Source organism: Semicossyphus pulcher, unplaced genomic scaffold (assembly GCF_022749685.1).
Source record: "Semicossyphus pulcher isolate SPU_LCO1_2020_fin unplaced genomic scaffold, fSemPul1.0.p SCAF_12, whole genome shotgun sequence".
Lineage (NCBI taxonomy): Eukaryota > Metazoa > Chordata > Actinopteri > Labriformes > Labridae > Semicossyphus > Semicossyphus pulcher.
The window spans coordinates 20,735,937-20,753,124 of NW_027211626.1; the positions used below are offsets into that span (position 1 = coordinate 20,735,937).

Consider the following 17,188-nt stretch of genomic DNA (forward strand, 5'->3'; position numbering starts at 1 on the left):
TCCTAAGTAATGGAACCCTAAAGCACATTAAAACACATAAAGGAACTGTGCTAGCTTTTAGCATTTATTGCTGTAAATAAAGATTGTTGCAGTAACCAGTGCAATGCAGTTTCAAGATTTCTAATGTTTTTAACGTGTGGAAAATTCCATAAAGACAGAAACTGTTACTCACTGGTGTTATCAACGATATACTTCCTTCCACATTTATCAAGCTCTAAGCGTCACTCTTCTGTATGTGACATTACGCAATGCTGCTTAGATGGGAACTCTTTGAGGACATAGTTTCTTATGTTTGAGAGAAACAGTGGTGTAACAGAACAGTTACACCTTAAAATATATCAAACAATGTCTAATAAAGTATGAGAAAAAAACATCAAACAAAGCGTCCTACTACGCTGTTGGAAAGCCTAAAACACAAACTAAATACTTCATGTGTGAATAGATACTGAAGTCTGCGTTCATCAGACATGGAAAACAAAGCAGGACAATCTGCAGACATTTTGCCCAAAAGGTGACATCAGAGACTGTGATACAGGGGACAGTAAAACAAAAAATGCATTTCATTTTCGACTTCGCACTTTCTGTTCTCCTCTGGAGTGAAAACGACCCGTTTCCAGAGGCAGGAGACGGACCTCAGCTGGGCAGGGACAGACCTCTGTGCTCGAGTTAATACTATTGTTTTAATTTGACTGACATTACATGCTAATTTATTTCTGTATATATATTGGAGACCTGCTTTGTCAAATATTTTGAAGACTCCCTAGTCCAATGATCCCAGAGAAAGATGTTCTTAGTCAGTCTGTAATCTGGCGTGTTGATTAATCTGTTCCACAGTCGCAACATGTCACCCTTATGCCGCACCTCACATGGTTCCCAGCGCATGTCACCATAAATAGCATGTTTTGGGGCGTTTTTATGCACACCCAGAAAACAGCACATAGCTCTGTTCTGAACTGTGTCACACTTGGTTTGCTTACGGTCACCCCAGACCCCTGCACCATAATCTAGAATGGGACAAACACAAGATTTATAAAGCTGTGTGTAGGTTTTATAACCGAGATCCCTACATAACTTTAACTTATTACGGACAGCTCCCAGTGCTCTACCTGCAGAGTCTGATAACACTTTAATTCCCTCTTCAAATGTAAGGTGGTCATCAACAGTAAGTCCTAGGTATTTGTATTTCTTCGTGTCTGCCAGAGGTGCTGTAAACTCAGTCTGTAACTCTCCCTGAAATGCATAACCTGAGTTTTGTCTCCATTTATCTTCAATCTCCATTTACTGCACCAACAGTACACAATATTCAACAAACTCTGAAGGTCATCTTCATTCTCAGCAAGGAGGACTATATCATCTGCGTACAGCAGAGTGGAAACTTTGAATTCTCTAGTCCGACACCAATGGATGCTTGCTTAATTTGCATTATTAAATCATTTATATAATACAAAATAAGAGCAGATCAAAACTATACATTTGAGTTTGCTATATTTTTACGAAAATTTAAGTATATGACAATACAAGAGAGTCACAGGAATTTAGGAGAAGTCTGTTTATTAATGTGTGAATTAATGATCTGATTTAGCAGGCCTGAAATCTAAAGCATGTCATTCCAGAGCACATGTCCCGCCAAAATAAAGTGTAGTGACCTATAGTTTAGAGCCTGTGAAACAAACAGTCAGGATCTAAGACTGTGTCCTAAGTAACTGAACATTCTGCCTTTTGAGTAGTAATTAAAATCTTAGAAGAAATTCTAAATATTACAGTGAAGCCAGTGAAGGTGTATTATGACTGGGGTAATATGGTGTCTACCTTTAGTGTTGAAATTTTGGGGCAGCATTATGGACGAGCTGGAGACGTAACTGACTTTTGACTTTTGAATTTTGATGGATGCAGGTTTAGAGAAAAAATATGAAGACGATAAAGTCAGTCAGGACATGAGGAAAGAGGAAGATGGGAATTACATGCAACAAGACTCCATGAAAAAAGGTCCTGCTAGGATTTGAAAAAGAATGATCTCTTACAAGGAACATTTTGTACACATAATATAAACGATTATGGCTCCTAATCCATCATGTATATTGCCTCATCCAGCTTCCAGCTCAACAAGTGGTGAGACAAAACATTTGTACAAAGGTAAATTAACATTACATTTCATTAACAACTGGAAAGTGATCTGTGGCGGCAGTGAGGTCCTCACATCAGCGAGTAAAAAGGGACAGCTTGATAAGGTTCTCTCTGTTTGTGTGAAGGTGCATTTTACAGCTTTAATGACAGAACTGAATAATGTTGGGTAGATAGTAAATAATTTATCCCTCTATTATAACCTATGATCTCTAAATTAACAGGTTTCAATCTGAAGAATGGGAGATTTCCACAATAACCACACCTCACAGAACGAGAGCTACAATCACAACAACATCTCTGTCAACTATGAGGATGATTTGCGGGACTATTATTTAGAAAATGCTTTTTTCATCAGGCATGTGTCGACATGCATAATCATTGTCATCGGCCTTCCTTTGACACTCGTGGCCATCTACTCTCTTTATTCCTCGGTAAGTACATTTTGACTGAGATTTTGTTTATTTGCCGGCTGTGTCATGTGTCTGTGGAACAGTCAGTGAGTTACGGACGGATGGTATTGTACAAATTTGTGCTGCAGTTTTCATTCAGTTTGCAGCCTCTGTAATCTCTGGTCTTCAGCATCAGATTCATAGGACAGCAGCTCATTAAGGAGTCCACCCTGGTATTTACCTCCAGACGATCTCAGCAGACACAGTTCAACCAAAGGATTTATTAAAGCGTCAAACTCAGAAAAAAAATTGTCTTGCATACATCTTAATTAACCGTGCATAAATTGAGTTAAAGATAAAGGAAAACACAAGGCACCAAAATTGGTTGAGATACAGAGAGACAGGAGAGCACATCAGGTCCAGCAAAGAGCCAGAAGAGCTGAAGGTGGCGTTAATATTGATATTGTTTAAGGTAGTGATAGCCTGATTGTTTATTAATTGATAAGTTTGTGTTCCTAGACACAAATTTCGGTGTGGCTCTGGCAAATCTACTTTACGTTATATTTACATTTTGTCTCCCTGGATGTGCTTGTCAATCTTACTTAATCCAGTAGAGCATATATAACTTCTGTTAATATGCTCCTTCAATTATTTTTGCAATCCCCATGAAATGAGAATGCAATGATTAGAGTGGTTTACCTTGTAAAAATAAACATGACACACAAACTGTGACCTTGGCGTGGTGTGTCCGTTTGATAAATACAGCTCAAGTGTTTGGGCCAGAATGCATCCTGCCTGCGCCTGAAAAACACGTGCAAAAGCTGCAGTGCATCTTAGTCTTGTGACCACAGTGATTGGTCAGTGCTTCATATCTGATATTTCCTGACTTGAGCACTATTCGCACAAGACTAGTGTTACCTGGGGACCTGTATGAATTTGTAATAATTTCAGCGTTTGTCTGTGATCGTAATCCTGTGCGAATATTTGTAAAGTAAAAATTCCAGCGTAAATTAACATATTCTGACAAACACAGAGGTCATCTGATAATATTAGTCTAGTGCGAATTGGCATCTCAATAATTATGGGGTCAAATATTTATTAATGTTTTTGTTATCTCCGCGCCTTTTTCCCAGTTGAGAATTATGGAGGCTGTGGTGGAAATTATAAATGAAAGTTTTGACAGCATTTTGGGTGCAAATTCAGGAGGCTCATCTCGCTACACAGCATGGGGACCCATTCTCAGAAAGAGCAAACTCAAATCCAACACAAGAGCGAAATCTTGAAAGACAATGAGATGGATGATATGCATGGCAACATGCGGTAAGGACATTTTTCAACAGGCTTAAGGCTTTAAGATGATGTTACGTGAAGCCTTGATATTTTCAATCATATCTGTTTGTAAATTGCAGTGAAATAAAGACTTGCGAATGCACAGCACGAAACATAGACGTTGGGGGGTAATTTCTAAATCACGAGGTCCCCAGGTAATACTAGTCCTGTGTGAATAGGGCTTAAGTTTCATGTGATTGCTGGGCAGAGCAAGATAACATGTAGGAGGAGGTGGGGTTCAGAGCATGTTTACATACCACCTGTTAACATTTCCCATGTGTTCCTTCAGGTGCGAAATGATCATGTTGCTCCGATCTACGTCATCAACCTTCTCATTTCCGACCTTGTTCAGCTCTGCTGCATGATCGTTTGGTCATCGCCCACCCACTGTGGTACCGCTTCAGACGAACCGTCAAGATCTCTGTGTTGGTCTGTCTCATGGTCTGGGCCCTTTCTACCATCTATTCCTTCTCGTATGAAACCTTTGTAATCACCTTCCTCCTTCCCATTCCACTGCTCATATTCTTCCTGGTGGGGACCCTCAAAGCGCTCTCTGCTTCTATCTCAGTCCCCTCTGATGAAAAACGACGGATTGTGGCCATTTTAGTTGTAGTGCTGCTTGTTTACACACTGCTGTTCCTGCCCAGAATTATTGAGAACCTTCCAGATTATTTATTTAGCATTCCTCTTCTCCTCCTCTCTGACATGTTTATTAGGGTGTGTCCTCTTGCAGACCTAGTTCTGTATGTTTTCATTAGGAAAGGGGCTATAGATAACCTTTTGGCCTCTGTATGCTGTTGCAGAATGGAGAGCAATGATACTGAAACAACAATCAGTAGATCTTTTACGGCAACTGTGTGAAGCGATTTTAGCCGCCCCATGCGGACAAAATGGTGAGTCTTATTCCTCTACTGATCCTGTCCTGTAAATGCTTAAGTACTTTCTAATAAAACATCTCCCTCCTTTTTAAAACAATACTTCCTGTAAACTGACTTTGCTGGAAAAAAAATCTTTAAAAGCTAAACATTTCTCTGTCAGACTCGCGCCTTTGGATGTGGTAGCATTAAAAATAACTTTGTAGAATTAGTCAATCTTCTGACCCCTTACAGGGGAGAACATTTTGCAAGGACCCCCTCAAAATCATAACACCGACTAAGCATGCTTACAACTATTTGCACTCTTAGATGCCTTTGGAACTATATTGTAAAACTTATTATCCTAAATACTTCAGATCTGTTTTATAGTGATTAACAGAAAAACATTTCAAATCTTGATCTTTCAAAATTTGAATCATGTTAATACCACTTATATACTTTAAAACAGAGGCTCATTTTATTCACACTGCTTGTGGACTCAACTTGACAACATTTATACTTTTCAAGTAATTTATCTTCAAAGCTTTCAAAAAATTAACAGCAGCAAGACAGCCGCAGAAACCTGAGTGAATTGAGTATTCACGACAGATTGACTTGATGTGTCACAATCATGTCAGTTTCTATTGGTCCGAAGCTAGCGTGGGTGGGAGTAATGGACACAATATGCTTGTTTCATTGTTGCAAATGGTCTTCATCTGTACACATGCACTTTTTAATGATACAGCACAATTTTATAATTTATTATAAATTTATTATAATTATTTCGCGGACCCCCAGGGGTCTGAGGACCCCACTTTGAGAACCACCACTAGACACATCACTATAAAGTTTTGTTTGTTTCATAACCTGTTACAGTCTCCCTACTGTATGTTTAGGTAAAAATAGAAATACTACAGTGTAGAGAAACTTTGTCTCAAGTAAAAGTCGTGACGGTGCAGAATGGCCCATATCATATGAATTATGTCTATTATGTAAATGAATCATTATTATATTTCCCTTAATATATACTTAAATGTTGCAGCTGGTATATGTGAAGCTATATAACTACACATGCAGCTGGGTAGCGTGTGAATTTCAGTAAGGGATCAGTTAAGTTTTATTTTCATAATAATACATCTGAATTTATGTTATGATTATATTTTGTTATATTATTCAGATTCTGCAATTAACTATAACTTAAGGTATCATATACATGTAGTGTTAGTGGTAGAGTAAAAACTTACAGCTGATATATGTGGAGCTTACTTTATACTGTTTTGATTATTATCAAATATCACAATGTTTTGTTACATTATTCTTAATCTGCAATGTTTATGAAATACTAGGTCCAGCATGGTTTTGACTCTGCTGTGGGGTTACTGACTGTTTTGATAATCTTGTTCTGGTTCACTGTGATTGCTTCAACAAATGCCACTGAAATATGTGTCGTACTATATTTTTATCTGTCAATTATTATTGTCCTTTACTCTTGAAACTAAACTGGATATTATGACCTGAGATCACTTAAGCAGCCATGCCCTCTTCCTCCTAAATGTGTATTTTGACCCTAAGTTTTACACAAAAACTGCATTTTAAAAAGTCTTTAGGAGTTTGATCTAATCGGTCTCTCAAACAAGTTGTTATTTTCAGAGCAGGTATTTTGCAACCGCTGTTATGTGCTTGGCAATAGGGGTAAAATGTTAGCCTATAACACAATATATGTAATTTTTTTAGACACAGGTGTGTTTGCTTTTGATGTACTCACTGAATTATAACCAAATAAAGTTTAAAAAAAAACTCTGGTTGACAAACCTCTGTTTTCTGTATCAACATAAATCCCCAGAATAATATTGGGTAGGCACTTTCAGTTTTCTTATCACCAATAGATGTTTTATCGTAACTTTCAAAGTGCTCATACGTTTTCAATAATTTTGTTCAGAAATAATTTTGTTATTATCAGAAAGTGTGACAGGGACTGTCACAATGGCTCGGTAGGCTGTTATCATCAATAACTAAGATGGGATGACCAATATTTACATTATGGAGGCAATGCCTAGTGGAGGTAGTGATAATGACGGGAGTAAAATATAGGGGGAAGTCAGGTGTCATAGTATGAAGAATATTTATGTATTGTGTATTTATAACTTGCACCAGGACCTTTCTGTGCATCTGTGACATAATGAAACCCCCTCCTCTGCTGGAACATTACACATTCAGTTATCAACTTGAGGCGCTGGTTTAGCTCAGTCCTCGACGCACAGATCTCGACTCCTGGTCTGTGATCTTGTGGAGCATGACATATATTCTGACATAGGGTTTTTATGGATAACATCAGCCATTGGCTTTGAGCACAGACGGATCCCTGCATCACACATTTTAATTTGATTATACTAAACCTTTCAGATTATTGCAAGCAGTGTAACATGCATCCTCACATTGCAGCCCGTGTAGATACCATAATTTCAAATTCAGTCTGACTGACAAGTGATCACATTCTGCTGATTGCTTCTGTGACGGCCACAGGCCTTGGGTCAGTATGTGTTCGCTTTCCTGCCTCTGTTTTCTCCTCTTAGCCTCCCTGATTGCCTGGCTCCTCTCACCTCGTGGGGGATTGTGCTCACCTGCTGTGGCCTTTAAAAAGCTTGGGGAATCCAAGATGGCTCTCTTCTGTCTCCCTCCTGGAAGGCTGGTGGCTTTTATGCACCCACCTTGGCTTTTGTTTGGTTTGATTATGTTTAGGTTAGCCTTGGTTCCTTCTGTTACTTGTTAAATATTACTTAATTGCTGACTCGCCTTTGGTTGATTTAAACTTAATAAATCATTTGTTTATTTAAAACGCTGCTACTGTGTGGATCTCCCCCTCAGCTCTTTGCTTCATTTTCTTTACATCCTGCTGATTTAATAAAGTGCTGAATTCTGGTAAAGACTACAAGTTCTGCCATGTCATTAAGTGTGCCATGTTGGCCCTTTTTAATGTCAGCTTTCATTATTTATATTCCCTAAAACAAGGGCTCTAGTGCTCTTTGCTGTTTGGTAGATTCTATAATGTTGTTTGCAGTGTGGTAAATTGCTTGATCTGCTTTGCTGGTGAAAATCTGTAATGTTCTTTTACATGTGGTAGGTGCTACAATGTTCTTTGCAGTGTGTTTATAGCTGCACCTTTCTTTGCCGTGTGGTACTGCTGTAATGTTTCCTGGTACGTGATAAGTGCTATAACGTTCATGGCTTTCTGGGAAGTTCCATCATTTTCATTGCTACAGCCCGGCTTGTGAGGGATAAGGGAAGCAACACAAAACCAGCTGTTCTTGGTAAAACAAAGTTATTTATTAACAAGGAAGAGTGATTGTTTTACAACAACTAAAAGTGAGGCAAAAATGTAAAAACTGAAAATGGGCCAGTGGGTGCTGCTCAAATCAATAAATAAATACAACAAAAAGAGGACTCTAACCTAGAGCTAAATACATATCTTACTAAGTGAAAGACAATAGAAATAAAACCGTACTAACTAAACTAGATATCTACCAGGGTGGCAGCTGCCACTGTTGAAAAATGTCATGCCACCCCAATTTTGGATGATCAAATCAAACATTGTCCAAAACAAATTTATACATGTATTTGAGGCTGGTTGGAAATTTACCAGAGTGGAACTCCGATGACGCTCCTTCTTGCACCTTGGCACTGGGCTGCCCAGGGGAAGCTGGGACTCATGACAGGCAAACGGCGGATAATGTCGGTGTGTGTTATTTTGCCTCTCAAATAAGTTTTATTGAAGACAGTGGTTGTCTAAATAGTACAAGCTAAACTGCAGGTAGTTGTTTACAAAGTGTGTAACGTGAATGTCTGGTAGCGTCGTTACTCAAGGCGAGCTTACTAGCTAACGTTAGCTAACTCACATATCAAGGAATGTTGGGTTAACATTGCTTAACACATAACTTGCAACACAAAGCTGTTACGTTACCGGTAACAACGGCAGCTTTTATGCAGCTTATCCCGGTCCCTACACAATGATTGCTAAATATGAGTAGAAGATACACATACAGTATGTGAACACCACAATATACAGTATAGAGAAATATCAATTAAATAAAATATATAAGCAATAAGAACAAAATGTGCATCCAGTATGAGAAATATATGGATATGTACAGTGATGTGCCTACAGTGCAATATATGGCCACAGTGCACAAGGCATAGGCGATATAGTTGGTCGCCACGTTCAGGGGGGCACTGGCTTGAGCTTAAGTTAAAAACTCCTTTCATTGTTTTCTTTATTGTATTAGGCTTATAACTACTGAAGCAAATTGCAAAAATTGGACCCCTTATCTCTCGTAATTACGAGTTCTTTTTCTCGTTATTGTGATATATTTTTCTTCATATTACAAGATCAGTATTCTCATGTCCCCGTTCATACAAATTCACTAAAAATGGATAATAACATCAGTGATAATAACACCATAATTTGCGCATCAATTGCCCCCGCTATCCGCTCGGTCTCAAGGTCCGATTCCCATAGCATATTGTGGCAATGATAATCAAGAGCAAACACAACCATAAAGTTTCTCTGATGTGTGCAGTTTGCTCTTATTTTGCGTCTGATAGAGGAGAGGAGCCGTGAGCACCTCCGCTCTCTGCTGCGCAGAGCTGCGCTCTCATCCTGATGGAGCTCAATTCTGTCACATACAGATGATGAGCTGGATGGGGAGGGGACACGTCCCAGCAGTTTATTGTGAAGTTGAGTTCTTTTTCATATAGGCTTTCGCCCTTTAAGGCTATCACTAGTGGGTTTATCCCTCACATGACTGCACAGCACTGAAAAAATCTTTAGTCCATGCCCACCTGCGTGATGGGCCTCATTCCCGGTCTCATCCTGAATATATATTGCTGTGAGACTATACAATTGGCTCCCAGTTTTTCTTGTGCGATATTTGCAGCATTGAGAAAACTTCCTCTGTTCACAGCTTCTTCCGGAACCGTCAGGATATGTGTTAGACCAGCTACATCATGTGCTGCGACCTGTACACCCGCTGTGAGGCTTGTTCCGGCCCAGAGCACGCCAGCCTAGCGCTCACATCTCAAGCCAAGTGCCTATATTGCAAGCACCTACCTCAGGAAGAAAAGCAGTTTTCTGCAAACAAAACGGCTCCTTTAAGAGCCACTCATGAAAGCCTTTTAACAAGCAATATTCCCACTGATACTCAGTCTGTTGACCTGGTAACAGCTTTTAAACACACCATCTCCACACTGCTTGAGCCTCATCCTCTAGTGGGGTTGAGTGAAAGCTCCTCAGGGTCACGTTTACGAGCCTCCCTCTCCTAAGCAGCAGAGGTCGACCGATAGTGGATTTTTAAAGGCTGATATAATAACGCTAGTTAGCATGAGGAAAAAGCCGATAGTCGATTAATTGGCCGATATCTCCCTACCCCACGAAAAAACAATGAAACTAATTTAAATGAACAATCTCTATCTTTATTACATATCCTTACACATAACTGTTGAACTGAAAGTCTATGTCAAATAAATAACTAAATAAAAACATAAATCCGGAACAGAACATGAATCTCAAAGAGTAATGAATACCTAAATAAATGAAATAAGTAGTAAAGAAAATATAATCTGCAAATGAACATCTAACTCAAACTGTTGTGCCCACATTGTGCCTTTCCTCAGCAGAATAGTCCCATAGAGGGACGACTGTTTCCTCCTGCTGCCATCTAATGTAACAAGAAACATGAAGTAAAGTTACAAATGAATGGTTATTATCATCACGGAAGCTTTCTGGCATATATTCGGGAGAAAAAAATAGAAACACAAATTCTACAGACACAACTCAAGTAGCATCAAAGAAGTTACCATAAGAATCTTATATAAGAAGCGAATGTATCGTCCCTGTGTCAGTCTCTCGCTCTTTTCCTTTAACTTTACCTACACATTGTTGTTCACAACAGTTTGTGTTGACGCCGTGACGTGCTTTACTCCTACATCAGCCTTATGCAAAAGCTGGTTTTGAATAAACCCGTTTTTTTGCCACTTCGACTTTGATATTAAGTACGGAGAGTATCCTGAAGTGTGATCTGCTGGATTACATCGTTGGAAATATGTTGGATTTGTTTACATGGCGATGCGCTCTTCCGTGGCGTATATCAGGCCAGATGCTGCGCATCCCGTTACATTTTTAAATACCACTCTTACAAACCATTAGTGTTTGAAACCAGTAAACTGAAACTAGTTAGATATAATATGAATCACGTACCACTTGTCAGCTCTTCCCCGGTACAGCAAAGGTTTAGCCCCCTACCACCCCTCTTGCGGTCTCCAAGTGCGAGTGGCATTTCATGGTTTTCTAACAGTTGTTAAGAGTATCCTCGGGAGTTTCACACGCAAACTTATATTTTCAGAAAAAGTGCCCCTCGAATGATCAGATATGATCCCATTAGTTGTGCTAGGCTTGCACTCACTGCTAGCCAAATTGTAGTGAGCTTGCTAGCTAAACAGAGACAGCAGCATGAGCTCGGCAGAAAAGCAGTGAAAGTTAACGATAGTCTAATTCATTAATAATGCAATACTTTAAACAACAACCTTATCATGATCTTAATTTGTGAAAAAAGCTGTCTTATAAAGTTAACTTTAATTAATTGTCCCAGGTACCTGCATTACCTGTTATGTCAGGTATGGAGAGGCGAATGCACGCGATGTACGTCCTTGGCGTGCTGAACCCCAACAGCAAAGACTAGTTGTTGGTATGTGGAATGTCACCTCTCTGGTGGGGAAGGAACCGGAGCTGGTGCGGGAGGTGGAGCGTTACCAACTACAGATAGTTGGGCTCACCTCCACGCACAGCTCTGGCTCTGGAACCAATATCCTGGAGAGGGGCTGGACTCTCGCCTTTTCCGGAGTTGCCCAGGGTGAGAGGTGTCGGACGGGTGTGGGGATACTTACAAGCCCCTGGCTGAGCGCCGCTGTGTTGGGATTTCACCGGTGAACGAGAGGGTCGCCTTTCTGCGACTGCAAGTTGCGGAGAGGAAGGCTCTGACTGTTGTTTGTGCCTATGCACCGAACAGTAGTTAAGAGTATGCGGCCTTCTTGGAGTCACTGGTTGGGGTCCTGGAAGGGGTCCCATCTGGGGACTCCATAGTTCAACTGGGGGACTTTAATGCTCATGTGGTCAATGATGGAGAAACCTGGAGGGGAGTGATTGGGAGGAACGGCCTGCCCGATCTGAACTTCAGTGGTGTCTTGTAATTTGACTTCTGTGCTCGTCATGGATTGGCCATAACAAACACCATAGGGCTGCTCATAAGTGTTACCTTAAGTGTACCTGGTACCAGAGCACCCTAGGCCGTAGATCAATGATCAACATTGTGGTCATTTCATCAGACCTGCAGCTGCAAGTTTTGGACACTCGGATGAAGAGAGGAGCAGAGCTGTCAACTGATCACCTCTTGGTGAGTTGGATCAGATGGGGGGGGGGGGCTGCGGGACAGACCTTGTAAACCCATCGTGTAGTGAGGGTGAGGGTGTGGGAGGAGTTCGGGGAGGCTTTGGAGAAGGAGTTTCGGTTGGCCTCAAAGAAGTTCTGGCAAACCGTTAGACGACTCAGGAAGGGGAAGCAGGGATTGGCTCAAGCTGTTTTCAGCAGGGATGGAGAACTGCTGACCCGGACTAAGGATATTGTCGGGCGGTGGAAGGAACGCTTTGAGGAACTCCTGAACCCAGCCAAAACGTCCTCTGATGAGGAGGCAGAGTCTGAAGGTCCAGGGGAAGCCTTATCTATATTCGTGGCAGAGGTCGCTGAGGTAGTCAAGAAGCTCCTCAGTGGCAAGGCGACAGGTATATATGAGATTCGCCCTGAGATGCTAAAGGCTCTGGACATTGTTGGGCTTTTGTGGCTGGCACGCCTCTTCTATGTCACATTGAGGTCTGGGACAGTACCTGTGGAATAGCAGACCGGGGGTCGTGGTTCCCATTTTTAAAAAGGGGGACCGGAGTGTGTGTCACAACTATCAGGGTATAACACTACTCAGCCTCGCAGGTAAAGTATATTCCAGGGTGCTTGAAAGGAGGCTCCGGCCGATTGTCGAACCTCGGATACAGGAGGAACAATGCGGATTCCGACCTGGCCGTGGAACAGTGGCAATGCTCTTTACCCTGGCAGGGCTTTTTAGGGGGGCATGGGAGTTTGCTCATCCAGTCTACATGTACTTTGTGGACTTGGAGAAGGCCTATGATCGTGTGCCGGTTTCATCGGTTGGGATGAGAGTCAGCACCTTCAAGTCTGAGACCATGGTTCTCTGCCAGAAACCGGTGGATTGCCCCCTCCGGGTGGGGAGTGAGTCTATGCCTCAAGCGAAGGAGTTTAAGTATCTCGGGGTCTTGTTCACGAGTGAGGGTAAAATGGATCGTGAGATTGACAGAGAGAGGTTTTGGCTTCACTTTTGGGGGAACTGGCATGTCACGTCATGTCATGAGCGCCAACCTTACAGCAGCAGTTTAAAGTGGAAGAGTAAACAACAGAGACTGGTATGTCGGCCCTCAAATGCTCAACTGCCCTCTTATGAAGTAGCTTAGAGTTGCTTTTTGTAAAAAGCTGCACACTATAGCTGAGGAATTAATACTACCCTCAGCTAAACAAAAGGTAGATTGATAAACACTGTTTAGACTTGGAACTATTTAGCCTAATATTATTCTTTGTTGCTCTACCGTACTTTACATATTCATGCCTGGATGCTATTTTCTCTCTTCCTCAGAGAAGCAGGTGTTGATTATCATCAGCCTATTAGATGTTATCACTCAGCATATTTACTCTACACTGTTTGGATGCAGAAGACAGAACATCAGACACTGGTGTGGAGAACTCTTCAGACAAGGTCTTACTGCTTCCAAAGGTAAATATTATGACTACTTTGTCATAGATATTACAAAAAAAGATAAAAGAACTGGAGACAGTCATAACAATATACTAACTATAACAAGTAGGTAGCTTTGGAGTTGGAGTGTACAAAATGCTGTAGTTAATTACATTGTGTTTGATTAACTCAAATGTGTGATTTTATAACAAATGTAAGAGCAGTTTAAGTAGTCTCTACCTTAAATAGATAAAATATGCATAAAGAAAAATGTATTTTGAATTAAATAAATGAGATAAGAAAGATGAAAAATTAGAGATACATAGTATACATAGATAGCATAGTATGAAATCAATAAATGGTGGTGCTTCTTTTGAGACATTTCAGGCATAGATCAATATAAAGATGTTTACGAAGGCTTATTTTACAATTTATGGTTATCTTTGTCAATATTCTGTTTATTGTTCTTATCCAACATTATCCACTGTATAGTATTTACAGTTATGTTTTCTGATGAAACATTTCCCAGAGGTAAATGTGTATAAATTAAGGCAAGTCATACACACGGTTTTGTAGGACCAAAGAATCAAAATGTTGAATGTAAAAGGACTAAACTGGTTTTAATGGCAGCCAGTGAAATAGTTGCGAAATTATTGTTTGTGTACATAAACACAAGTTCTGCTTATTTTTTTAGAATACTGTGATTTCCCTGTCATGTGCCTGGCAGCCTTCAGGGCTCTCTGACAGAAAGGTCTTTGTCTTTCTCCCAGGAGAATGCTGCACGTGACCTGCGTGCAGCCAATTCTCAACATAGATGTATTATGTTAACCCAAGCCATGTTACTTTCCAAAACCTAATCAAGCAGTTATGTGCAAAAAACCCAACAAAAAAATGGTCACAGTTTGGTTAGGTTCAGGCAACAAAGTTGATAAACAATGTAAGTATTTGGTAACTTTCTGTATCATGATCTCTCAAACTACAGGTTTCACTCTGAAGAATGGCAGATAACACAACCAACACCTCCCTGGACATAAGCTATGATGACTACTTGTATTGTTATTATGCCACCCGATTAATCATCTATTATACCATACTCTATACTTCAAGCATAATTATTTGTATCGGCTTTCCTTTGACCCTTGTGGCCATCTATGCCCTTCACTCTCTGGTATGTATATTATGACTGAGATGTATTTTTTATTGGCTGTGTTATGTGTAAAAGTCTGTCTGATTTGGAAATTTACAGGAATCATTTATTTAAGTTGATTGGACCCAAACGCGTGTAGTTTTCATGACCGAAAAGCATAAAATAGTCAACTTTGCCAAGGTGACTGAACAGCTTTATTTTTAGCAGGGTCTCTACATCATTAAGCTACATCACTATGTTCACCAAGACTTTTCTTTACCAGCACCACAAAGTATACATTTAGGTCTATAGAAATAAAAATATATTTATTTCTTATAACTGTTGAATGAATTGCAGTTATAGATGATTAAGACATTTGTGACACCCAGAGGTTAAACAGTAATGAATTTTGAGATCCCTTCACTTCTCATTGAGCGCAGTCATCAGGGCAGAAAAATGACTTTCTGATTTGGTTTGAGTAAATGTCTACAAAACTAAAAGAAACGTCTGTGCCTACAAGTACACCCGCACAGATCTGCTTACATGGCTGTAGACCAGGGGTCTCAAACTCAATCAGAGAGGGGGACAAAATTAAAAACTGGGTCTAAGACTAGGGCTGAATGGGGTCAACATTTTTAGAACAGACTAAAATAAACCATGTTTTTATTAGAGGAATTATGACAAATCAGTCATACAGAAATATGAACTTAACTGCTCCCAAGACATATTGTATCATCTTAATTCAGAGCAAACCAAGGGTATCGAAAAGAAGAAATGAGATCAAATTGTAAATAAAAAAAACATCAGCATCATAAATCTGAGTCATTTCCCAAAAAGTTTTAACACAGGCATCAAAACTACATTTTTTGTCCAAAAAATCTTTGATTCTTAATAATTGAAGGAAAGTTTAGAACATCAATATTGAGTTTATTAATGTAATTCAAAATGTTTTTTTTTATTTATGTGTATCCTATCCTTTAGTGTAACCTCAGTAAATCCAGTGGTGTACAAAATTAACCTCTATTAACAAGAACTCATTCTATTATTTGTGCAATATATATATAGAAATGCCTATGCAATCAGGAGAGAGAAACTGCATCTTCTGTCTGGTGTGTCCGTTTGATAAATACAGCGCTTAACTATGCTTAAAAAAACAGATGCAGAAGCTGGAAGTTGTCTTATTCATGTGACCACAGTGATTGGGAAGCGTTTCATTACTGACATTTTTGACAGCAAAAAATTAGAGTTTCATGCAAATTGCATAAAAGGCTCTTACTGCAAACGCTAGGGAAGGCAAGATGTCATATTTGCGAGGAGGTGGAGTTAAGAACATTGTAATACAATAACTGTTAATATTCATCAATGTTTCCCTGCAGGTGCGAAATGATCACGTTGCTCCGATGTTCATCATCAACCTTCTCATTTCCGACCTCATTCAGCTCTGCTGCATGATCTTTGATTCAGGACATGTGTTCACATATCACTTTTCCCATGAGCACACCTTTGCCTGTGTTTACATCTACAGTCTGATGGCCAGTGTTTGCTTCATGGTGTGTCTCTCCCTGGAAAGGTAGCTATCAGTCTAAACAGAATCTATGTATCTGCTTCAGTGTCTGATAATTATATTACTATATCATTCAGAAACTCCTAAAAGGCAATTTCTCCTGCTTATGTTACAGGTATTTGCTCATCGTCCACCCACTGAGGTGCCGCTTTGTGCGTTCCATCAAGATCTCTGTGGTGTTCTGTGTCGGGGTCTGGGCCCTTCCTCTGGTCTTTCTCCTCCCCCACTATTTCAGAGTTGATTTTCATGTAACAGAAACCATCTTTTTCCTTGTCTTTTTACTCCCCTTCCCACTACTCATATTCTTCCTGGTTGGCACCCTCAAATCCCTCACTGCATCCATCTCAGTCCCCTCTAATGAAAAGCAGCAAATTGTGGGAATTTTGGTCATGGTGCTCCTTATTTACACGCTGCTGTTCCTGCCCAGCATCATTTGGTTCCAGGCAAAAAGTGACAGAAATATTTTCAGTCTCAGTTCTTTTGTCTTTTCTGATTTCAGTTGTTTCAGTGCCCTGTCTATAATGTTTATTCGACTGAGTCCACTTGCAGACTTAATTCTGTGTGTTTTCATGAGCAAAGGGTCCACAGACAAGCTTTTGGCCTTCTTGTGTTGCTGCAAAATGGACAGCAATGATATCGACATAGCAACAGTGACAGCGTGAAAACAGTAATCATCATGTGGGCAGAGAAAGAGAGGGAGAGAGATAGCAGAGAAATCAGAATGTTAAAGATGCTGTCGTTTACTGATGTGATCTCAGTTTAGTTTGTATTTTACTTAACTGCTTTCCTCAGCACATTTAGCTGACAACATGATTGCCGCCTGGATTTTGTTCACACAATGTTTTTTGGAATGAATAAATCATTACATTTTATTTAGTTTGCAGGATTCATAAGGAGGTGTTGGGTGGGATGTCAGGCATAGAAATTGATGAGTGTTGATTGTTGACATATTTTGGACT

General features: G+C 40.1%; 1 protein-coding gene and 1 pseudogene across 1 annotated transcript; both read left to right on the forward strand.

Moving 5' to 3' along the window:
* The first annotated feature begins 2,360 nt into the window (after positions 1 to 2,360).
* Positions 2,361 to 4,703, forward strand: LOC138588827 (ovarian cancer G-protein coupled receptor 1-like; annotated as a pseudogene).
* A 6,732-nt stretch (positions 4,704 to 11,435) lies between these two features.
* On the forward strand, positions 11,436 to 16,891 carry LOC138588828 (G-protein coupled receptor 4-like). The gene is made up of 6 exons (XM_069659076.1): positions 11,436 to 11,598; positions 12,200 to 12,437; positions 14,647 to 14,707; positions 16,042 to 16,235; positions 16,345 to 16,665; positions 16,729 to 16,891. Exons 1-6 carry the CDS (start codon positions 11,436 to 11,438, stop codon positions 16,889 to 16,891), a joined length of 1,140 nt encoding a protein of 379 aa, XP_069515177.1.
* The last annotated feature ends 297 nt before the right edge of the window (positions 16,892 to 17,188 follow it).